Raw genomic sequence first — 24,752 nt, 5'->3', positions numbered from 1 at the left:
CTTTTCATATCTGGAACAGCAGTGAGTTCAGCAGCGAGTTCAAGAGCGAGGCCTGAACACGGGGTCCAGGGGATACGTTGGTTCCCGAGAGGCTCGGCCTGTGGGATATGTTGGAAACTACTGGGGCATGCTGTGCGTGGTAATCTATGTTTGCTCTGTAAAGTTTCATGTCTGTCAATTACTGAAGAGCAATTTGTCGGGCGCTGGCATAATTTGGGAGGAGGGAGCGGTGCTACGATGATTTGCGATGGATGGAATGTGTTTTTGGGAACGAGTCCCAGCTCCATTGACAGTTCCTGTGTACTGTAAACAGACTTACAGATGCTGCATATGCTGAAAGGTACAGAAATTAACATTTGATTTAGTTACCAATGTTTGGTTACCATGGTGTGAAACAATTGTTTCAGCTGTAATCCATGTGATTTATTGAGCCACCAGGTTTGCTTCTAAACCATGGCTGTTTTGTTCTCCATGTTGCTCTCCATAGAAGTGTCTATGTGTGAGGGAACTTGTTTAGCTTTCCTGATGACCATATCCCATAAGCACAATCAGAAGTGTTGTGAAGAAATGTTAGAACCTACAAAAAGGACTAAGGCTCCATTAGCTCCGCATCATGGTTGCACCACTTTGTGATGAGATGGCAGGTTGTCATTGCTGTGAACTCACTAACTATGGTCCATTTTAGTGTTCTAGGTGGTTGCGGACTGACCTGAGGTGGAAATGATGCTTGACAGCTGAAGGGAGTCCCAATCTTACCTGCAGTATGAACTCACCAAATAGGGTAGGTGGCCATGTTTACACCTTCATACTTTTTTAATAATAGAACAGTATATATAGACTGTAATGTTTCTTTAGGGCCAGACTGCATTCTTGGTCATTAGCTCATTTATTCATATAATTGGTCATGGAAAGTTTATCCAACTGTGATCAAAAAATGTTAAAGCAAAACTATGAATAAACTACTAATCCCAAGCAATCAAATATGTCCTTGGGTCCCAAGCTGCAAAAATTCAATTGCTTATACCAGGTACCTAAACACAGTGCTGTCAATCTTTGGAATTGGTTGTAGGCTGAAGCCAATAAAGTGCACATCACCTGCCCTCAGATACAGATTTCTTCCCAGCTTTGCCTACTTCAGTTGGCATCCTTGATGTCAAAGTGAGAATTTGAGACATATTAGGTTGATTCCACAGTTTTTTAGTGTTGAGAGGTTACTTGCCATTTTAAGCTGGTGTCAAGTCATAATGATAATAAATAATGATTATATAGATTGTGATGTGTTTAGGACATAATGCACCTGTACTTCAGATACTTGCAGCAGTTCATAGGCCCAATGTTTCCTTTTTGCTCATATGCTTGAGGGCTCAGAAAAATTGAGCAGGCTCAGGTCAGCATTGGGGGAGGGGAAGCTCAGGCTCCCAAAAGTCTTCAAAGTGACACCCCTACCTATGTGCCATTGTTGTACTGAACCTCAGATTATTTGTGCCAAGCTTAGGACCAGGCCAAGTTGTGCTGAATTTTTAACTACTTAGTATGTTTTAAAAAAAATCAGACAGAGCTATATGTGAGTATGCCCAGGCTGTAAAAAGGCATCTTGAGTGGAACATCTCCCAAATACCTCATAGATCCAAGCACTCAGTTTGGTGTGTGGTCAGCACCAATTTCAGCACATAGGAAGCCAATGTTTCAGGACGTTGTGCTAATGCAAACATTGTTTCAGGTAAAACACAAAAATACTTGTAAAATGGTGGGAAAATTCATCCAAATAGACGTGGCCTAAATTTGGCCCGCAATAATGTGAGGTTCACCATACTGGTGTTGCATGGAATAAATTAAGGCATACTGGATTAATTCTTTGCAGGATGGATTATGCTTAATACTACATTTCCATCACCACAGTTCCTTGAAATGTTGGCTTTCTGTGTGTGGAAATAGGTGGCAAGTGTGATCCAAACTTTGTGTGCTTGGATTTACAGTGTACAAGTGCTGAAATAGTTGCCAAAAGGTTATTGTGGACATGTTTGGTGTAGCATGCATTTTTGCAATCTGGCATAAATCCCAAGAGTGGATCCAAGATCTTGGGGGTTTTATATTTATGAGGTCTTAGGAGGGATTTTTGAACCTGGGGTACATGTTTCCCCCTACCCTAAATAATCATTGCATGCTGCTGGGTAGGCAAATGTATCAACCCCAGGCAAAACCAGTTCTATCAGTTCCATTTTTTCCAGGCAACTATCAGTTCCATTTTTCAGGTTTCCAGCATGCCTGGATATGAGTGTTGTTCCAAAAACCTGTGACATGTTGCTTTGCAGGATTGTAATAAGTGTTTTTTTTTAAACATGCTACAATACATTTTCTAATTATGGTATGTTCAAAATGAGCCAAGAGGTTGGCATGCCTGAACCTTTGCCCTGATAGAGGGAGGGTGGGGGCTCGATGTGATTCTTCCCCTTCCCATAAGATTTTGCGGGCATATCTCTCCAGCATGATGCGCAATTACGCCCAATTTTTCAGTGGCCTATGGGTCATCTGTTGCATGTGTTTTGACACCAAAAAACGTGTCCCTGGCATTTGTGGTTTCGGAGCAGTGGCGGTTTTTGCGGTACACCGCGCAGCGAAGCGCAGTGTACCGCAGTGCGGGCGAAGCAACCGACAGTGCCTCAGAACGTGCGAGGCGAGCCGACGCCGTTACATTAACAGGACAGACATTATAAAGATGTGCTCGAAACACTTGGAACTGCATACCATTGTTCTCAGAATTTGACAAAGGACATGGTTGTTCAAGTTTCGTTCTGCTACGGAACATGGTATCGTTCATAGGAGCATATAAACCCGAATAGTGCGGTTTTGGGGGAAAATTTGAATTTTGATCCGGCCTAACAGGAAAAATTATTGACCTAGCATCGCATAACTTGTTACCAGCGTCAAGATCTCATTGAGGCCAATCTATTGCCGTGTCTCGCTAGACTCGATCTTTCTTAAGCTGGAAACGGTTGTGTATCGTATCGTGTTATCGCTGCGTCGTATCGTCCTATTGTATCGCATCGTCCTATCGGGTTTGCATCGAAATAATGAATTGGCGTCGGCAATATGTCGCAATTGGGCACAAGGCTTATGTTGCTATGTCAATAATCTAATTAGCGAGGTCAAGGAGAATTTCTCACAACGTTGAACCATTTCAGCTTTACATGCCAATACTGACAAAAGTATGTGACGAAGCAAAAACAAACATCTCCACCATTGTTTCCTCTGCAGTCGTTTTTTTGTTGATCTCTGGGCAGGGGTCGATGGAGGAATCTGAAGACATCGACACTGCGACCCTGATTGACCTTTTGAACAACTACGCCACCGAGGCACTCGATCCCAAATGGGTTGAGGCTGTGGTCGATGCCGATTACACCGAGTGTGATGCCCTGCCGACCCAGTTTGAGGAGCAACACGCCCAAACAAACTGGGCATCTCTCCTGAAGGAGACAGGTAAAGAGACTCACAGTGCACATGCTTTCGTGATGTGGTGATGCATGCACACGATTTGTACCAGCACTCCTGGAAGTTACATGCATTGTACAGCATTATTGACATGAACGACATTTTAAAATACAACAGTTTCAGATGGCCCATGCCTATTTCCATTTGTGTGGGTTTGTCTTATCTGCTGTGCTCGTGATTTAGGTCCATTATATTACAAGGCATGTCTGTCTTTCTCTTCCATTTCCTCTGATGGGCACAGGCAGGAGCTGAATACCCATTATGAACCAGGTCCTGACAGCTGGCAGTGAGGCGCCGTCTGTGCCGCCTGGCTGCCGGAGCGCCGCTCAGCCGGTCTGATGGCGTCGCTGTGCCGTGTGTGGCCGCAGGGCGGGTGTGTCGCGCGGCCGTACTGTTGGTGCCGGTTCCGCTCGAGTGCTCGGCCGACGGCTCGGTGCTGGAGCGCAGCGCCGCCTCCAGCGCCTTGTGGACGGCGCTGGCCGAGAATGGCGTCCGGCACACGCACCTGGTGGCCCTGCTCTTCTACTTCATGTACACCGGTAGGACGGCACCGATCTACGGCCGACGCCTGACGACGTACAATGATGCCAGGTGGCTCTGGAAACATTTTGGGTCTGATTTATTACGGCACGAGTCCTCATAAGTCAGCACCTTTAAGGCTGTGTTGTGAGAAATGTTATATTTTAGGAGGAACCGTTTATGTGTACCCATAATTTCACGCTCTTTCATCCGGGAATTCCTCACATAACTCAAAATCGTTTTCCGTTGTTTATTTCCAAAAAGCATGATCCAACGCAGGACACTCTCCCGTGTTCCCTGTGCCGGAACCTTAGTTTAAAGGGAGAGGTCAGCGTGCACTGCCATTTGAGGACGTGTTGCACATGATAGGCCATGACGTGATTTTGTTTTACCCTATGAATGGTGTCCTCGCGGTGAGTACCATTGAGTAGCATATTTTCCAAGTTGTTTTCCCAACTTCTCTGGTAGGCAGTCACAAACTTATTCTTTTTGCGACTGTGCCACCTGAATGCCTATAGCGCTTTGTCCCAGCATATGTGCTTTTCTGTCAGCTTGTGATCGTGTCATTTACAGGCCAGAAGTCGACCGCGTCGCTGGAGGATCGTCACTACGGTCTGCTCTCCGCCTCCATCTACCTCAACCTGCTGGCCATCCCTGGCAGCAACGCCTTTCGCGTGTTCCACCCAGTCATGTACTCGCGGGCGCTCGACTCGTTCAAGCTGCTCGGCCACCTGGCGGCGCGCTCGGGCTCGCCGCGCAAGACCAGCCGCGCCGAAGACGAGCTGCTGGACGAGGACGAGGCAGACGAGATGGCGCTAGAGCCGGCGGCGGCCGCGCGCCTGCTGCGCTTGCTGCACGGCCTGCTCCGCGACCTGCAGCTCCTGGTAGAGCGCTTCTCACTGCGCCACGGTGCCGACAGCCTCGAGGAGACGGTGCAGACGCTGGTGAGCGTGACGCGGCTGGAGACGCAACCGGCGGCGTCCGGTCGGCCCGCCGCCGCCGGCCTCGCCGCCCTGCCACACAACGCCTACTGCTGCCTGACGGCCGTGTGCCGGCCGCTGCATGGCAGCGTGGCGCGCAGCGTGCGCCTCGTGCTGCGCGCGCTCGTGCCCGCCCTGCTGATGGCCGGCGAGCAGCCGCCGCGCGCGCTGGCCGCCGTGCGCGACCACGCCGTTCAGTTCGTGGGCCAGCTGGTGGCGGCGGCAGGTGTGGTGGCCGATCCGGCGCTGCTGACGCTCGTGCAGAACGTGTGCGTGCGCGTGCCAGAGCGGGCCGAGCAGCGGCAGCGCGGCGCTCAGTCGGTGGTGCGACTACTCTGGCTGATGCCACCGCCGCTCTACAGCCAGACACTGCAGTGGCTGTGCGACTTCGCGCACCACGAAAAGAGCGGCCACCGGCTGCTGGCGCTGGAGGTCGTGTCGCGGCTACTGGCCGATGGGCTGCGCGCACCGCCGGCCGCCGCGCGCCGCCGTCGCCGCGACTCGAGTGACGACAGCGACACGGAGGCCGAGGTGGCCTCGGACGCGCCGCCGGAGGACGACGGCAATGGGCGTCAGACGCACGCGCTGCTGGTGCGGCTGATCTTCGCGCAGTGCCGTGACCCGGCCGCCTCGGTGCGCTCGCGCGCGCTCAACGTGCTGACCGAGTGCACGGTGTCTGAGCGGCCGGCGATCCAGGAGGCCGTGCGCCAGCTGCTGGTCGGCGTGGCGCCGCCGTCGCCGCCGCTGCCACCGCGGCCGGAGCGACGGGTAAGAGACTGCCGGGGAACGGCATGAAGGCGGCCGACCGCGGCCGGGGATCGCACGTCAGGAGGGAGCCATGCGCCATGCACGGGAAGCAGTGTTCTGTCTGGCTCTGTTAAACACGTGCGTGTGCGATGCAATCAACCACCCAGGCGTCTATGTCAGGAGAATGCGCTATGTATATGCTGAAGCTGCGATGGCTGGTGGCTGCGATGGCGGGCCTTGTATGAATTGTCCGTACCCAGGCACGACTACCACAACACCGTCCTACGCTTTACATGGTGCCCAGCCAAGGAAATGAATCGTGTGAAGAATGAATGAGTTGGACTTACTTAAAGCACTCCGGTGTTGTGGCTGCCAGCCCCGCGGGTAGGCGGTACTATTATGACGGCGGCTGGAGATGTTAACAGCTCCCAGGCGATGAGCCGGTGCGTGGTGTCTGCGCGTGGCGCCTCCGTCACCTGACCGCGTCACCACCAGAGCGAGTCGGAGAGTTCGGACGACACGGACGCCGACGGCGGTGACATCCTGGCCATGCTGCGTCGCCGCGCCCGCGATGACAAGGTGATGGTGCGCAAGTCGTCGCTGCAGGTGCTGGAGAACGTGATGCGCCTGAACGCCAGCTGCGTGACGTCCGAGAATCTGCAGGTGGGCAGCTACGGCTCTGGGTCGGGTCAGGTCAGGTCAGGTGTTGTGTGCTGGGCCAGTATCAAGCTGTCACTTCACCATTGCTGTCGTGCGTGCTCAACTCATGTTGTTGTCCAGTCACCACTGAGGTATTGGTGATAGGATACTGTCTCGAGTTTAGGCCCACTTTACAGCTACTTTTGTATGAGCATGACAAGTTGCCAGGCAAACCACTTGTTGGAGGCGTGTTGGCAGCCTGCCATTTGTGCCCCTTGGTTATGATTGCAAGATGAACAGTGGATGCTGCTTTTCTTTCAGTGATGCTGAGATGCCAAAATTGTGTTGATATCCAATCCATGTGCGAAATTGTCATAGCGTTCACTCCTTCTCAGTCAGCGCGGCCGGAACGCATTCAGAATGTTGTGGCCTTACTGCGTATTATTCACCGCGGAACCGGGAACTGGCAACAAAAGCTACCGAGCCGGTCACCACCTGGGCTGGGCAGCTGTGACGGGTCGGTGACACCTGAGCCGGTCACCGCCTGGGCTGGGCAGCCGTGACGGGTTGGTGACACCTGAGCCGGTCACCGCCTGCGCCTGCCCCGAGCGGCCGTGACGGGTCGGTGACTCGGCGTGGCGCGTGCACCAGGTGCTGCTGGAGCACTGCCGGGACCCTGCGCTGCTGGCGCGCAAGCAGTGCCAGTCGTCGTTGATCGGCCTGGTGGGCCAGTACCCGGACGACCCGCGCGTCCGCGAGGCCGTGGTGCGCGGCCTGCTGCCGCAGATCCACGACCCGGAGGCCAAAGTCCAGGAGCGTGTGGTCCAGGTGAGGCGCCGCACCCGGCAGTTGGCGGCGGAAGGTGTGGCCGGCTCGTGGCAGACGGTGGTGGTGACTGGCTGGAGGATGGCCATACCGCTGTAGTCAGAGTCGATTGGCTGCACGCGCTGCTGATATCCACGGTTTGTCGGCTTTGGCCGGTCTCAAGAGGGAATGTTGCCATGATCCGCACCAGGGTGCTCTATAGGGGAAATGTGCAATAACGTATCGCGTGCTAATGATGAACTTCGTCTAACCGGGGAAGTGCAAAGTCCTGATCGTGTGGAAAGTGACCTCGGTGAAAGATATAGACCGACATGTGTGTGCTGCATTCATGAAAATGAATGCCTGTCTCACGATAAATTATAATTTGCCTCTGGTTTCGCAAATATGAGTTTTCGTTTTTGGATGATGCAAGAGTTCTGTGCCCGTTTGTTGCGTTACAGATTGTGCTGCATGTGTTCGTTGTGTGACGCCACAAGGCTGGTGTGTTTGATGTGAGTGTGGGCCCGGTGGCGTCACTGACGTGTCCCGTGGCGTGTGCCGACAGTTTGTGGAGCAGACGATCCTGGCGGGCATCATGCCGTACGAGGAGCATGCGCCCACCTCTCCCGAAGGCGAGCTGCCCTGGAAACTGCTTGACCTGATCGTCAAGCTCTGCTTCCAAAAATATCTGCACAAAGTCATGCAGGCAGCGTTTGCTGGGCAGGAAATCAAGTGAGTACTTGAGTTTGAACATTTCATGTTGCGAGCTGTCTGTGTCCTGTTTTGCCTATTAAAAGAGAATATGTCACCTTGTTTGTACTTTTCGCTGATTGTTAGATCAGGCACGTGCGATTTGATCAGTAATACCAGTTTTTCGAAATACCTCTGAATAGCTCAGAATTTCGATTGTCAGAATTTCGATCGGCGGTTGTCAAGTACCGGCTCCTGCGGGAGAAATCTCACTTGACTCCCTGCTCGCCACTATGGAGGCAATGCATTTCATTTGCCTTGCCTTTTCCACATGTGTGTTCTGTATTTTTTGCAACACACAAATTTGTCAAAATGTTTGTGTAATAACTAATACGAAAGCTTGGATGGTGTTTAGACAAAAAGAAATGCGAGCCTCAAGCTATTACCCCCACGAATTCAATCAAAAGGCATGCGATGGTTTTGATTTATCCCCTATAGGGGAATGGTGTTTGGTTGAATAGCATTTACCACAGTGGCTTTTTTGGAGGCGCACTTTGACTTTGGGAATGGCAGTATCACATGGTACATACTGACGCGTTGATTCAAACTTCAACCATTGCGCCTCTTGGTACCAGGACTTTGCGGCCCCCTGGGCCAATCACGAACGTTCTTTTATTCGCACCAGTGGAGGTACCACGGCGGTTGTCATGACGACGGCAGGCACGACCGCGGGGGAGAAGTGTAGTGTTGTCACGATGCGTCGAAAACTTAAGTTGGGCTTGGAAATGATTAGAATTGATATCCTTATTGGATTAATGGTGCTGCAGTCGCACCATTCATTGTTATTCTGAGATGTGGCTGGTCCTGACGTCTCTCTATAGTATGCTCTGGAAGTAGGCGCTAAGGGTGGGAGACTCCCTTTAAGGGATACGATTATGACTTAACGGACTGAATGGAATATTTCCCAGACGAATTAGGAGCTTCAAAGCCCCCTGATGTTTTTGCTTGTTTTTTAATGACCTGCACTGAATGCGCAAATTCTCAGCGTAATTTGCAAAAATCACACGCATCATGAAAAAGGGTTTAGTTTGTGTTCACGAGCTTAGCTTAAGTCTTGCGTGAATATAGCCTGTGCGCTTAGCCATTTTGCTTTAGCCATGTTGCTGGAGTTTCGCGTCGGGATGCCGGATAGACCAATTGCTGATAACGTAAGTTACATATGTGTGCCGTTTAGCACTGTCCCATATTGATTCACTCGGTTTCACAGATGTGCATTATTGCACGGTGCAATGAAAGTATGGTGTAGTGAGGTCATCCAAGGTCGAACTAGGGCATGTTTTAGCCAATAGTGTTCGATCCTGTTAGTCGGACCTGGCATACCAGGCCATAACAGTATGTGTTTGATACAGTTTGGAAAGAGGTAGCCGTCGTTGTTTTGGTGGTGTTCCGTGTTGGCTTTGGTAGGAAGCAAGGAGGGATGAGTGTTCTTGACTCAAGCAGGCTTGAGCAGGCTTCTTAATTCTTGTTTGTCTTGGCTTTCACTGCTCTTGACTCTCATTGTTCTTGGCTCTCATTACTCCTCGGCCAGTGATGCTGAGAAGACCTGTAGGTAGCTTGAGTGCATGACATGAATATATAGCACAGTGTATCGCTGTTTGGTCACTTGGGTGGCAGGGATGTCATATTCTGATGCTATTATGCCACCGGCTTGGGTTTCACTGCCTGCTGCCCTGGGTCAAAATCGGCCAATCAGTATCTAACCGGGCGGTGGTCAGCGCATTATCTAGGCGCTTCAGGCTTGACAAGTGGGCCGGGGAGGTCAGATGTCTGTGTTTTGGGGCCAAGGAGCGACGGATAGCGCCACTGAACTGCGTGCGGAGGCGTCCGCGGAGCCAGGATTCCGATGGCGTGGGTTTTATTTACGCCTGGAACACCCTTTTGGATGGATTTGGGAACGCTGATGAAGAAAGGTGTATGATGTGAGGCGTTTTTGTTTCATTTTGAGCTTGTTTTGTTTTCGATGCCTGCGCCTTTTTGGAATCTTGTGCATCCACATGTTTTGGCCTGGGCATAGGCTCTTCCGTGTAGTCAAGGGCACTGTGTTACTTTTCACAAACTCTACGTTTCCCGCACCTCCCTGTATTCAACACCCCAGCAGTATTTTGTGCCGGCTGCATGGCTGTCGCCGCAGCGGCCGTGACCGATGACGGCCGTGTTCCGCCAGGCCGGCGGTGTGCAGGGCGCTGCGCAGTCACGTGTCGACAGCCAACAGCGTGCCGGCCTGGATGTGCCTGGCGCTGGTGTCGCGCTTCTCACCGCTTGAGCAGCCGCTGTTTGCGCTCGACTTCTTCACCGAGCAGATCCAGAACGAGCTGAAGGTGCGCTGCGTCCTCTCCCGGCCCGGCCGCGGGACTGTGTTGGCGGACTATCTGCTCGCTGTTCGCCCGCGCTGTCACTGAGGGCCGCCATCACCTGTCTTGTCTGATGAGTTTTGGGGAAAAGTTGTGGGTTAACTAACCAGGCAAACCGAGCCACGCGTGTTCGTGTGGCGCGGGTATGCAGCAGCACACGGAGTCTGGTGCAGCGACCTCGCCGTCTCTTGCTGACCGTGCCGCGCCCCTGCCGCCGGCAGACGGAGCAGGTGCTGGCGCTGCAGCAGGCGCTGCACGTGCTGCAGTTCTCTGCGGGCCGTCTGTCGGCGCCGGCGGCCGCCCGGCTGCTGGCGCAGCTGACGGGGATGGTACGCGCCGCCGCCCTGCCGCTCGAGCTGATCTCGGCTGCGGTCGACACGCTGGCCACGGTGACACTGCAGACGGGTGACGAGGAGGAGTACCCGGCGCGACTGGAGCAGTGGTGCGGTCCGCTGATCGAGGTGAGGCACTCGCAGCACTCCGACGCGCTCAGCGGAGAAACAGGAATGAACGTCCGACAACGAAAGGCACCATACGAACGGGAAGATATTGCCATTTTTACAGTTGCAACTAAATAGTTCTTCGCTGGGCGCAATCTCTTAGCATGACACACGATTGGTGGCTGTTATCAAGTACAAAGCGTAAGCAAACCAAGCAAATAAAACACTAATGTCTGAGCGGTACAGCCTGGTGTCCTGTATCCCAGACGTATGTCAATGCCAGCTAAGCCGCGTGCCAACATCTCGCGCCCGGCAACCTCACGTGCGTGTTTTGCGCCAGCGTCATGTGGCTGGGACTGTTGCGACCGGCCGGTGCGCGATGATGCGCTGGCCGCGCGGGCGTGGGAGTGCCCTGACGCGCAACGCCCGCCGCCAGGACTGCGAGGACTACCTGTCGAAGCAGCTGCTGCGTCCGTCGGGCGGCGCCGCCCCCGACTGGGAAGAGCGCCTGGTGCGCCAGGTGCACACGCTCGGCGACCTGGCGCAGCTGGTGCCGGCGCGCGTCAACAAGCGCTGCTTCCTCATGCTGCAGAACCTCATCTACGTGGAGAAAGGTCGGTGACACGCACCGTCCGCCCTGTTTTATGTGCGGCGGATGTTCTGTCAGTGGAGGCGTGTGGCCCGGGCCAGTGGTCGGTGGGGCTGTGGTCAGTCCGGCTGCCTCCCAGCTCACCCCCCCCCCCCCCCACAGCCGTGTCCGTGTTGACCGCTCCCCGCCGTCGCCAGGCGGGGGCCGCGCCTCCTCGGCCGGCCTGCAGGACCCGTCTCCGCGGCTTCGTTCGGTCGCCATCGCCACGCTCGGCAAGCTGTGTCTGCAGCACGAGCAGATGGCCAAGCGAGTGATCCCGGCGCTCGGCAAGATCCTGGACGTGACAGACGTGACGGCCGTCAAGAACAACGTCGTCTTCACGCTGTCGGACATGTGTGTCAGGTGAGCTCGGCTGGGACTCGGACGAGCGCCATACAGCGCTATGTCGGTGGTGCCCGTGCCCGTAAAGGTACTGAGTAAGGTGGAGCGCGTTCGGTGACGTCGAACGTATCACATAAGGGCGATGATGCGAGGAAGTACTGAAGATGACGCAGACGGTGTAGATGGTATGGACGTGTGGAACCCGGCCATGAAGCTATGTGAAGGGTGTCGTATAAATCAGTGGTGGAATTTTTTCGCTATGTCAGGGAATTTAGCCCTGCTAAAATTTCTACTCGGGTTTCATGCAAGCAAGAATGAGCTTGCCAGTATCTTCACACGCAAGCCACGCAATCATGATCCACACTAAAGCCTGTTCACACCGAGTCTGTAATGACTCCGCAACGCCTCCGGAAAGGCACCCGTCCGCAAAGGCGGGAGAAGCCTAAAAACTGTACATGCACAGAGGCGTTGATAGCCCCACCGCACCTCCGTGACAGTGCGGACCGGGTGCGAACCTGGACTGCCTGACTGCGCACCGCATGCCGTTAATGTGCCACGGGCACATTTCAAGTTTAAACGCACGCGTGTGAGTGAACTAAATCATTGCGACTCCTATTAAGGTTCAAACGTTTGTTGTGGGCAAATATTCAGTGCTCTATGAGGAGATTGTATGAACTTTCCCATGCTGCCTTGCAGTTCACTCTTACATTCTACATGAAATGTGTGATCGTTGCTATATGATTATCCCCACCCCTCACCCCCACCCCCTTCCACCCCGCGTCGTAGCGACGGCTCTCGCACCCATGTCACTCTCCCGCGGTTTTCCTCCATTTCCAAATACACCAAGGGAAGCAGATCTTCCTCTTAAATAGTTCACACAACAAAACGCAAATAGTTCATTTCCTTCGTACGTCCGAAGCCACGTCTTCCCCGTCCGTACTCCGTTAATAGTTTGGAATTTTCGGCCCGCTCCGTAACTGTGAAGAGTCGTTTCGGAGGTGGCCAGATCGACCGGGGTTACCATATCTTAACACGGGCTGGAGATTTGCGCAGAGATATTTGTCTAGATATATATATATTTTTTTTTGCACAGCGGTGGTCTGTAACCCTAACAGAGCTGGTGTGAGCCGGGCTTGAGTAAGAAGTACCAGAGACGCACACGTCACATTGATTTATGCCGTTCAACAAGCCATCTGAAGCCAATTTCTTACCAGCGTCCATCCACGATGTCCCAGCCGTCCTCACTCATAGTCCGATCGCAAGGCTTTCCTATCTGGCCTCGTGTCTGCCGTGCTCCATCTGCAATTTCGTAGTCCGTAGTATTGTATACGCCGCATACGCGCCAACCTTGTCTACCATCGCATCTCCGTGGGCCGTAGTCGGGCTGGAGACGCCCCCAGGAGCATCCTCCAGGATCATCCCCGGGAGCATCCCCCGGATCATCCCCGGGAGCATCCTCTGGCAGCATACCTCGGGACACTCCTCCGGGAGCATCGGACAGCCACGCTTGTGTGGTAGTAAGCCGATTTTGCCGACATATGCTAATACCCCAATTCAAATGCTTCCTTTTTACCCGACTTTGTAGAATGCAAACGGATGCCAAAAGCTCATCTCCTACTCCAAAAAGTACTGTGACTCTGAACCTTCAGATCAGAATTCCCACTCTGCAGCTGCTTCCAGTGTACTTGCCACGCAGTGTGTGTGGTACCAGGGCGTGATGGCTGGCCGTCGGTCTGTGAGGTGGCTGACATGTTTGTTTCCGGTAGGTACGCGACGCTGGTGGACCCGCTGATGCCGCAGGTGACCTGCTGCCTGAAGGACAAGTCGCTGGTTGTGCGGCGCAACACGCTCATCCTGCTCATCCGCCTCCTGCAGGAGGACTACCTCAAGCTCAAGGGTACCTTCTTCTTCCGCCTGATCCAGTGCCTGCTGGACCCTGAGGTGGGTTGGCTGGTGCAGGGGCTCCAGTCTGTTACCCTCTCTTCCAGTGTCAGGCTCGGTGACGACGGTTGCTCCTCCACGAAACCACGCCACGTGGCATGGCCAACACTATTACAGACGTGGGGGTTCATTTCCGGAGGTCGGCAGACATGAGTCGCTGGTGTGAACTCCCTCGGCGCCGGCAGAGACCATTCTGGCATGTGCCAATTTACTCAGGTGCGCCTTGTCAAAATACGCTCTTGTTCAGGCGTTTTCGTCTTGGAAAAGCGCGAACTTTTGAGTGTCAGGTTCCTATAATCTGATGTAGGTATTATGTAGGGCATCGTCTACTGCGTAATGCAGTATTCGGGTGTGGATGGTAGATTCACCATGGGCTCCATGAGAACAACAACGAGGCACCAAAAGAATGGTAATCGTCTAATGTAAGTGACCGTTGGGCCGATGGTTGGGCGCCACAAGTGGCTGGTCCATGGTTGGGCGCTCCACATGTAACCGCTTGGTCCGTGGTTTGGGGTTCCACATGTGACCGTTTGGCCCATGGTTGAGTACTCCGCGTGTGACCGTTTGGCCCGTGGTTGGGCGCTCCACATGTGACCGTTTGGCCGTGGTTGGGCGCTCCACATGTGACCGTTCGGTCCGTGGTTGGGCGCTCCACATGTGACCGTTTGGCCCATGGTTGGGCGCTCCACATGTGACTGTTGGGCCCGTGGTTGGGTGCTCCACATGTGACCGTTTGGCCGTGGTTGGGTACTCCACATGTTACCGTTTGGTCGTGGTTTGGCGCTCCACACGTGACCGTTAGGCCGTGGTTGGGTACTCCACAAGCAGCAGTCACCACTGGAGACACTTGAGCCGGATTTCGCCTGGCGTGGGATTTTTTGTTCTCTGCTGCTGGAAATCCGGATACAAAGGTCCAGATCCCAATGATACGACTACACCACTTAGAACTGGACGGCCAGGAATAGATTACATCGAAAATCGAGAAGGGGGAAATGTCTTCGTCTTGTATTGTATTTATCCCAACCAAACCTCAAGGCAGGCCGACTCCGAGACCTACGTTGACCGGTTTACTGAAAGCATCCCCAAAAGACACATATACGAGCACGCACGCACGCACGTACGCACGCGCACGCACGCACGCACGCACGCACGCACGCGCGCGCGCACACACACACACGCGCGCACACACACGCGCGCACACGCACACGCACACGCACACGCACACGCACACGCACACGCACACGCACACGCACACGCACACACACACACACACACACACACACACACACACACACACACACACACACACACACACACACACACACACACACACACACACACACACACACACACACACACACACACACACACACAGCTGACCTGAGGGACGTTTACTGTGCTGTCGACGTTGGCGCATTGGTGAACGTCACAATGCTATCCTCCTTCTCAAGCCTTGACCACTTTCCATTCTCTGCTTCTTCCATGTAGGTGGTCCATCGAAAAACGATTTGAGACTACGATAATAGCTGACTAGCTAGTAATAGCTACTAGCATAATAGCTGACTAGACGTCTGCGTGGCGTCTGGCATGAAATGCCTGAGTTTGGACGGCGAAAGTTTATTAGAGGGAGACACCGATAACCTCACAGAGCAATACACACATGTCATAATGACGGCTGCCAAGGACACTATCTCAACCAAGGTCGTATTGACTGAAGCGATGGACAGACTCCGGATGACCAATAAACTATTACGCAGCGCAAAAAGTGTGTTGTACTCCAGTTGATGGCATTATTATTGTCCTCGCCAAAATACACTTTAACTAGCTGGGCTGCATTCCCCATTCCCCTTAACACGCGCTCGGGCGGGGAGGGTCAAATTGATCCCCCCGCAGGTTTTTCCAGAATGGTTTCCGAACAGCGCGGCGCGGCTGCGCCAAATTTTGCATAGATGTAGACAACTGAATAGCGGATCGTTTGTCATCAAAAATTTTGGTATACCTTCTAAGATCACTGACCTATGGCAGGTCAAACTCGAGCCATGGTTTCAGCGAAGGCAATTTCTAGGGAATTCTTCGATCTGATCTAACAGCGGAGTGTTAGACGAAGCCGTGCATCTCTGAGATGCTTTCTTAGGCAATACAACAGTTCAATGAACAAATTATATTGACCTAAGGTCAGGTATAACGGTCACACCAAGGGCAAAGCCAGCCTGTTTTGTTACCCTACGGCTTGCTGTATGGGGTAGTTTCTGGTGCTCATTTCGAATTTATTGATAGCAGGAACCGCATTATACATCTTCCATGGATTTCTTGGAGGTCAGAATAGGTCATTGACCTAAAATAACCCAGGTCAACATTTTGTTTGGGAACATACTGCCTAGCGCTATCTTTGTTGCTTAGTCAAATGCAAAACTCAAGCAATCTTGCATGATTTTGGTCACCATGACCTTAGGGTCAAACAAGGTTACTGACCTTGAATGAGCATGTGAACTTTTGCTTTGAAACGGTTATCTAGGTTCTGAGAACACTTTGGAGACCAACCTGGAATTTGGCCTTGTTTGACCTTTTTTACCCGAAGGTCATGACCTAAGAACCTGAAACTTTGACCTAAGTGAGTTCACGTACAGGTCGACACACCGTGTAAATTTGGTGTCTAGCTTTCTTGTTCCCGAGATCTCAGGGGGTCAAATTGACCCCCCCTCCCCCCCCCCCCCACCCGAGCGAAGGGTATCTAGCCGGCCACCCGAGCGCGTGTTAACAGTTGTCCACAAGTTGCAACCTATGACGTCGCAGGTAATTGCGTCACAACGGCTCCTGCGGCTTGGGGATTAGCCGCTTATGTATGACGTAGGTACTTGCGACGTAGAGGTAACAACTCAAGTAGGTACTTCGCCGATGAGGAACGCGGCCCGGGACTACTTCTGACCTTTATATAGAACGACTGGCTGCGAGCTGATTAGCATAGTCCGTTGCTGGACCAGAATTTGTCTGTCCATCCCAATCTACGTCCGCGGACAAGACCCTGCCAAGCGTGCGCTAACTGACTGCGTCACGCTCTCCGCAGCCGGAGATGCGGCAGCTGATATGCTTCTACCTGACGGAGCGGCTGCTGAAGCGACATCCCAAGGTGTTCTTCCAGCACTTCGTCGAGTGCCTGTTCCTCTACAACGAGTACGAGGTACGGACGATCTGTGATTCGTCGGCCGTCCACCGGTCGGACAGTTTTGTCGCTCTATTCTCGCAAGGAATTGGGCCCGATGTCTGCTGGCCGAGTGTCGCGTGGCCGTGGTTGCTATGTAGGCTTGTGAGAAAACTTTGCATGTAGACCAATGCAGATGCTGTCAAAATGGCAAGCCCACCGGACGGCACCAGTTGAACGGTATGCGCGGTTCTCAGGCAAGTAGAGAACCGTTCATATAGCCGCACGTGTGACGAGTCCACCAGTCCGACTGCACTTGTCTTTATGGGAAAGGGACACGATTTGGGGGAGCACTGGTGTTGCTCGCGGCAGGCAACGCAGTGGGCTGGCCCCGGTCAGCTGACCAAGCGCGCGGTCCGCCGGCTGAGACCAATGGGCGTCGTCACTGCCGCCCTGTGGACCTGACCTGACCTGACCTGATCTGATCTGCCCGGCTGGCGGCAGGAGCACGAGTCGTATAACAAGCTGCCGCAGACGGAGCGCGAGCGCCAGCTGTTCTCGCTGCGTGGCCCCGAGCAGTGTGGCAGTCGCCTGCTCATCTACAAGTTCATGCTGGAGCACATGCCGGACGACCAGCGCTTCCAGACGTCGCACAAGCTCTGCCAGGATATCCTGGGTGAGTGCTGGCGGCGTGCGGTGCGACCGAGGCCGGGAGCGGGCCGGGGCAGGAGCAGAAGCAGGGACCGGGGCCGGGGCCGGGGCCGGGGCCGGGGCCGGGGCCGGGGCCGGGGCCGGGGCCGGGGCCGGGGCCGGGGGCGGGACCGGGATCGAGGCCGGGGCGGGGAGCGGTCGTAGGCCTGGCTGAGGACTCGCCCAGCGAGCGGCTGGTCTTCAGATGCCTGCGCATGTGTCAGTCGGTGACGGAAGCCAGACGAGCGAGATGCCTGTGGAATGGCCCGCCGTCGCGCTGACCGCGTCGCGTCCGATCTGTAGCGTGTGCTGCAGGCCTGGGTGCGGTCTGGATCGACAGACCACTCCGTTCCGTTTGACGCCGTTGGAGGGTCTCGCAGAAGGCGGCAGCGCCCACGTGCTGGCGTGACGGCGCGTCATGGAGTGGGTTCCGGCGTGCGTGCGTGCGTGCGTGCGTGCGTGCGTGCGTGCGTGCGTGCGTGCGTGCTCGCGCGCGCGCGCGCGCGCCCGCCCCGGGCCGTAGGCCACGTCACGCCGGTGACCCGGACGGCGCGTCATGCAGTGGGTTCCGGCGTGCGTGCGTGCGTACGCCCCGGGCCGTGGGCCGCGCCACGACGGTGACCCGGACGGCGCGCCGCCCGCCGCCAGGTGACGTGGTGGACGGCAAGATAGCGCTGGGCGAGGCCAGCGCGCCGCTGCTGCGCGACACGCTGGCCATCCTCAGCTGCGACGAGATCAAGCTGCAGAGCCTGAAGGCGCGCCCCGACGACCACGAGCCGGCCACCGACGCCAGCGGCATGGCCGAGGTGTTCCAGGCCGTCGCCAAGAAGACGCTGATCTCGCAGGTAAGGCCGGCCGCCGTCCGGGCGAAGGTCGCCGGCCGGCTGGCCAGACGCAGTCGTGCCGGCCGAGCAGGCAGCCCTCCCAGCAGTGGGTCTTACACGACCCCTTGTCGAAAGTCATGCATCTGTCAAGGGGACGACAAATAACTGACTGAAGCATGGTGTCATGTATGTGTGATCCGCATGCGACGTGTGCCCACCGAAAACGTTGCTGTGTTGTGGTAAAGCAAAAGGGATGTTAAAAGGGTCTGAGGCAAAAGCAAAAGGGTCTAATTATTTATGGTTGGAATCTTTTAGGGATGTTTTTGCTGAACTTCCGAACGTAAAATGAGCAGAGTTGGAGAAGTCAGATCGTCATTCTAACGGTTTCTTACTTCACTTGTTTGCGCGGTTCAGGTATGTTGAATTTAAACGTGTCAACATCTTCCGAAAGGAATTGTTGGCGGCCAGCGAAGAAAGCAAATCGAATGTCGAGATGTTCGTAGATCGAAATGAAGGAAAATGGTATCATTTGAGCTTCCTGTTTTGAATATTCCGGTGTTCCGGTTGTGCAGCCTCATATTTCATTGATTGCCTCGCACGCTGCTACTCGGTGGACCGCACCACACGTGACGTCGGTCACAGACTGCGAGCACGTCGGCCCGCACAGAACGTAGTATTACGCTACAGCTACGATGCATGCCGCCACGTAGATGCGTTTTGCGTCGGCATCTAAACCCGCGTCTGTGCCGTGGAAAAGACGGCATGCGGCGGTGTGGAAGAGCCGTGACCACGTTTTGGCCTGCAGCTCATCCTCGAGTCCCCCTGTCCGGAGTAGCTGATCTCCCCTGCCCTGGTAGCGCCGCCCTTTGCCAGCCATGATGTGTCTGTCGTGAGCGGCGTGTGCTGGCTGGCGCCGGGCTGACTGTTGTACGGCGGCGGTGCGTCGGGGCGGCCCGTGTCGCAGGGTCAGTGACGGCCGGTGTGTTCCGCAGGGCGCCGCTGTGCGTGCCGTGAGTCTCTGCCGGCCGGCCGGCCGGTCCGCGCGCCGCCGCTGGCCCGGCCCCGGACACGGCCGGCCCGGCCGCTTGCTGTGTAGGGTAGCGTCGCTTGCTTCCCAGCGTAGGCCTCTGACCCACTGACGGGCGGTGTGCTGGGCGGCGCGGCTGACTGTAGCCCTGTGTGAATGTGTGACGTCACGGGCTGCGTGGCCGGGGGACTGCGGCATGAGAGCTGAGCCGGGCTGGCCGCCAGTGGAGAAGGTCTTGGCTCCCCAACAGCGCAGTGCTTGGGAGATCCGACGCTTGGTGTTGCACGCGCACTGGCTATTTCCGGACCGATGGTGCCTCATGATTTGGTTTGGACTCCATTTAATCTGGGCTTATTGGTATCGGAACTTAATTTATGACCCATGACATGCTTTCATGTAGATGTCGCGGTTCTTTCCTGTCATGACGTGTTGCAAACTCTATTAATTGTTATGAAGATCGGCGTCCACTGCCCAGTAACCCCTTTCGCTATGATATCCGTGTTTGCATGACAGATAGTATCCATATATGGTGTCAAACTTAAGCGCCATGTGCAGCGTCAGACAGCAAATCGGAATTGAACTTACAGATGGTCATTTGTCGTGAAGCAGGTATTCGTTTTGAATGCACCTGCTATGCGAAGCGTCCATCAAATTTGTGGAGCATGGCGCAAGTCAATCGCTTGCGATTGCTTCCACGTGGGCGAAAAATGTCGTGCCGATGATCAACCACAGGCATTATAAACTTTGCGGGGATAGAGTGGGCTGCCTGAAGCGCTCACCATGGAGTCATCAAGGGTATTCCAGCAAATCAGTGAGAGTGGCACGCCCCTGGTCCTTCGCTCTCCCACGGTGTGCCCTCGTGCTATGTGAGGATGTCGTGCGGCCCGTGACGGCATGTTGTGCGCGGAATCCGAGTGACCAGCCCTCGTTCGGTCGGCAGGTGGTGAAGAAGAACGTCATTGAGAATATGGTGCCCATCATCATCGCGCTGAAGCACAAGCTAGAAACGGCGCGCTCGCCGCTGCTGAAAGAGCTCATGATCTACCTGAAGGACCTGATGAAGGATTACAAGAATGAGGTATGGCAGGGTTTGTCATTCATTTTGTGCCGTCCTTGCTGCTCCAAACGCTGGCGGTGACAGGTGACAGAAGCCAGATGTCCCGATAGGTACGGCTTTGTTTGATATAATGAGTTACGTGGTTATAATTGTTTTGCAGTTGATAAACTGGTAATGTCATTTGATGAAATTGGTAAGGTGAAGGGATGCATCACTGGTGTTCTCCATGTCAGCTGATGCCAATCCATGTCTGCATCAGACGGGGTCTTCTCCCAGCATTCCACAGGTGATGCGCCTGCCGCAAACCTCAGCGTCTTCAGGGGGGGGGGGGGGGGCTGGTGAGCCTGGGCCTGCGATGCCGTGGTCCCACAGCCCCGTGACGTCTGTCTGTCACCTGCCGCAGATCCAGGACATCCTGGTGGGCGACAAACAGCTGGCCAAGGAGATCGAGTTCGACCTGAGGCGGCTGGACGGGCAGGAGCGGACGCGCGAGGGGCCGGCGGCGGCGACGGCGGCCGGCCCGTCTGGCGACGCCGGCCGCCTGCCCACAGACACGCCGCGCAACAAGCGCTTCCACAGCGTGCTCGTGGAGGCCATGCGGTCCGCCCACCGGCTGTCGGCCGGCCGCGCAGCCGCGGCCGCGGCCGCCACCGTGCCCGACGCCCAGGCCGACGCCGACGCTGACGGCGGTGCTGACGCCGACGCTGGTACCAATGCCGATATTGATGCCGATGCTGATGCCGATGCCGGTGCCGCACTGAACGCTGACGCTGACGCCGGCGCGCCACCCGATGGGGACGCGTCGCCGCCGCCTGCGAACCCGGCCTCTCCGGTGCTGGCGGCCCCGGCGCGCGGAGCGCGGAGCGCGCTGCGAGCCATCAGCACGCCGCGCGCGGCCGGCGGTGCGCCCGACCTGACCTTCGTCGACCGCGACGTGAGCGCCATCTTGCGGATGTCGCCGATTGTGGCGCTGACACGCATGCGACCGGGAGAGACGGACGGCGTGGGCGCGACAGGCGGCAGTGCGGCCCGCTCGGCCCGCCGCCGGCTGCCCACCGAGCCTGATCCGACCGCTATACCGGAGGAGGCAGAGGTGTGAGGTGCCGCCGCCAGCCCCGTGCCGGCCACACCGCGCACAGTGGGACCCGGCGGGAGTGCTGGTGCCGTGCTAAACACTACCCCGGTGCGGGCGAGGGAGTCTCGTGACAATGAAGCTGTTGCGGATATGACCCGCCATGATCATTTCATCGCATCTTGTATGAACCTGTTGAGAATCACCGCATGGCGTGGGAGCAGGTTTTTGGTCGGTGTTATCGGCTATTGTAGGGCGGAAAATATCGCACTTTTCCTTCCCTCCATCACTGCCAGTTGCGCTGCCCCCGAGTAGAGGGTGAGAACTTACCTGTTTTTGGGAGCATTTGGTATGTTTTTCGTGGGCTGAATGGTGAGAAATGGATGAAACATGTTCAAAATATGCTTCCTGTAGTGTTTTTGGAGACTGTTAGGTCAAAGTAAGTTAAATATCCGTGTGTGGAATGGCTGGCGGTGTTCTACTGCGGCACTTCTCGCCCCATGGGTTGCGAGTTCTACATGTACTGTAGATGCCTGCGGAGAAGTGTTGGGTGCAGCAGTTTCCGCGCGTTTTATAGTGACATACATCACGTCATACTGACATTCCGTGTTGATGATTGGAGACAAATGCTGGGGAGATTGGTAGCAAGGTCAAGAATATGACTTGTGGCAACGAGCATTGCACGTGGCACGTCTGGTGGCCAAGCGAAGGCAATAGTCGCCGGACTGTGGAAAAGCACTGAGAGTCTGCGTATCTTTTGAGGCGATAGCAATAGTCGTTATTACAATCCACGTTTCTGATGCACGCAAGTAGGTTGCAAATGGACACGAGTCTTCATATTTGGTCCAAAAGAATGTTTGCAGAAATTGGAGATTTTTTTCTTCTTCGAAATGTTCTTCCTTAGTTCTTCGAACCGGTGTCACATCTCCAAAACGATGTCAAAAAATACAGGACGGGAAAGTCATCGTGGACAATGCATCGTCCATCGCGATGGTTCGAAACAGCACGCGCTGAAATGCAGAAAAACGCGCGGCTGCATGCGCGGTTGGACTGCTTCGTATTTTGTGAAAGACACGACCTTCAATCGCGGCAACTTTGCGATGGCTTCCACCAACGTTCTCATCATCACATGACCGCAAGCCGGTTGTGTGTTGCTTCTTCTCCCGTGAATTGACAAGCTCTCTACTGAACTCGATCTGCAGACCTCTCCACACCGCAGCTAGTGATAGGCGTCGGGGTTGGTTCTATTGGCACTGGAAGCCCCTCCAGGTGGTTCGCTCCGCACCACCCCTTCAGTTCAGGAAACATCGCACAGCTCGAGGGGTTGACCCCACGGACCGTACTGCCAGTCGTCTTCACATGGTTCTTCACAGCCACTCGGGAAACGCAGAATTCATATTTTGGTGGTATGGCTTTTGAGCAAGTGCGTGAAATGGTGGCGACAGTTCTGTCACGTGCATGCAAGTTCGTTGTCGACAGAAGACGGTGATTTCAATTATGCCACTCTGCTATGGAAGCAAATCGTAGACAAAGTCACACAGGAAACAAAATCCGGCGCCTTAAACGCTGCGCCATTGTGCAAATGTTTAGGGCATACCATTAGTGACATGTAACCCAGGGGTACGTCATGCGATTGTTCTTGATACAATTGTCAGATACGAGTAATGCGATGCGCTCACTTCATCCACGAGCGGCGATGCAATGCGTTATTTCATAATCCAGTAAGGGCCCGTGCAGAAACCAGTCGTTCGCGGTTCGAACGCCGAGTTAATGGCACATGATCTCTCCTCCGTAGACATGTGACACTGGCGGCCGGACGACGCGCCGGGCTTGGGCTATTTGAGTGACAAATGACAGCCCAATGGGTCATACACAAATGGGTCATACACGTAAGGCATGGCACCAGTCATGGTCGATAAGTTAGCAATTTATTTAGTGGTCTAGAATTGGTAACGAGTTCCAATACTCGCCGCTAGAAATATGCCAGACGGTCAACAATGGCAAAAAAACACCGAATCCGAGTATATTTTGCAATATCGCGTGCCATTAAGACCACATTTGCGATCAAAGAAGGAATAACTTTGTATCACCCAGAAGTTACGGAACGATTTCGGATTTCTTAAGCATCAGAATAACGCGTAGCGCGTGAACCAGCATTCTGGACCGCACAGCCACGTCCGGGCCACATGCGTAACACACTAAAACTAAACGGGACCGGCCAGGCGACAAGCTGGGAAATGCCAGATCAGAGAGCCGGGCAGCCATGCGCTGGCCACAGAACTTCATACTGCTAGCTGCTGCATCGACGTCACGTGCAATGCCTCTCCGACGGGCGTGGACTTTGGCTTGTCCGTGAAGTTAGCGATTTGTTTACCAATTCGTTTTGGGTCGATTTCCGGTTTCGCTAAAAACGAAACAAAAAATGGCCTGACATTATCGACGAACGTTAGCTTATGCGCTGAAACGATCCGGGTGCTTAAAGATCCGAAATCGGCCGGTAACTTTTCGGTGATACGGATTTCGTGTCCTTGATCTCTGAAAGGTAACCGTGAAGGGCCGATCCCCGCAGGAGCCATCAAGAGGTGATCCTGAGCGCCCAGGAGGAGATCCTGCGCTACATTGTGCAGCTGGACGGTGCTGGAGAGTGTGGCGGTGTGCCGGCGCTACATTGTGCCGCTGGACGGTGCTGGAGAGTGTGGTGGTGTGCCGGCGCTATATTGTGCAGCTGGACGGTGCTGGAGAGTGTGGTGGTGTGCCGGCGCTATATTGTGCAGCTGGACGGTGTTGGATGGTGTGGTGGTGCGCCGGCGCTATATTGTGCAGCTGGACGGTGCTGGAGAGTGTGGTGGTGTGCCGGCGCTATATTGTGCAGCTGGACGGTGCTGGATAGTGTGGTGGTGTGCCTGAGGTATATTGTGCAGCTGGACGGTGCTGGAGAGTGTGGTGGCGTGCCGCATCGGTACCGATGAAGTATGCGATCCCGGCCACCACCCCCTGGAAACTCAGTATCGTTTGGAAAACCATCACACCGAGCTGATCATGATCCTGGTGGCCACACACCGATTGGCGTGTCTTCACTACCAGGCGAAACTGTGTAATGACGCCTGCAAAGGAACCAGAACCGGCGAAAAAAGCGACTAAAGCAGCGCTGTTCAGAAAATATTACGCCAGCTGTAGGCGCCTTCATGTATCCGTAGATTTCCGCGTTATATGTACATGTATCCGCGTTATATATACATGTATCCGCGTTATATGTACATGTATCCGCGCCATTCAGCCTGTATTTATCTTGTGGCGTATCCAACAGATATCC

At 54.7% G+C, this 24,752-nt stretch overlaps 1 protein-coding gene across 1 annotated transcript; it reads left to right on the top strand.

Moving 5' to 3' along the window:
• Nucleotides 1-39: 39 nt before the first annotated feature.
• LOC119110165 (condensin-2 complex subunit D3) lies at nucleotides 40-24,408 on the top strand. The gene is made up of 23 exons (XM_037233901.1): nucleotides 40-340; nucleotides 686-781; nucleotides 3,282-3,477; nucleotides 3,858-4,028; nucleotides 4,582-5,054; nucleotides 5,199-5,438; nucleotides 5,544-5,756; nucleotides 6,231-6,398; nucleotides 7,026-7,202; nucleotides 7,744-7,910; nucleotides 10,093-10,246; nucleotides 10,501-10,518; nucleotides 10,564-10,740; nucleotides 11,156-11,333; nucleotides 11,506-11,710; nucleotides 13,456-13,630; nucleotides 16,695-16,808; nucleotides 17,274-17,445; nucleotides 18,108-18,304; nucleotides 20,251-20,388; nucleotides 20,771-20,967; nucleotides 24,009-24,083; nucleotides 24,312-24,408. The coding sequence occupies exons 2-23, from the start codon at nucleotides 764-766 to the stop codon at nucleotides 24,406-24,408; spliced, it is 3,720 nt and encodes a 1,239-aa protein (XP_037089796.1). The 5' UTR covers nucleotides 40-340; nucleotides 686-763.
• The last annotated feature ends 344 nt before the right edge of the window (nucleotides 24,409-24,752 follow it).

Source organism: Pollicipes pollicipes, unplaced genomic scaffold, assembly GCF_011947565.3.
Source record: "Pollicipes pollicipes isolate AB1234 unplaced genomic scaffold, Ppol_2.1 Scaffold_7231;HRSCAF=8579_pilon_pilon_pilon, whole genome shotgun sequence".
Lineage (NCBI taxonomy): Eukaryota > Metazoa > Arthropoda > Thecostraca > Pollicipedomorpha > Pollicipedidae > Pollicipes > Pollicipes pollicipes.
The sequence above is the reverse complement of the archived record's forward strand: the minus strand, read 5'-3'. Positions and strand labels throughout refer to the sequence as shown.

Excerpts from the sequence above, each read along its gene's own strand:
- LOC119110165 (XM_037233901.1), top strand. Across the intron at positions 11,334-11,505 it reads CCTCATCTACGTGGAGAAAG|GCGGGGGCCGCGCCTCCTCG; the intron begins GTCGGTGACACG and ends CGCCGTCGCCAG. Across the intron at positions 20,389-20,770 it reads TGAAGGATTACAAGAATGAG|ATCCAGGACATCCTGGTGGG; the intron begins GTATGGCAGGGT and ends CACCTGCCGCAG.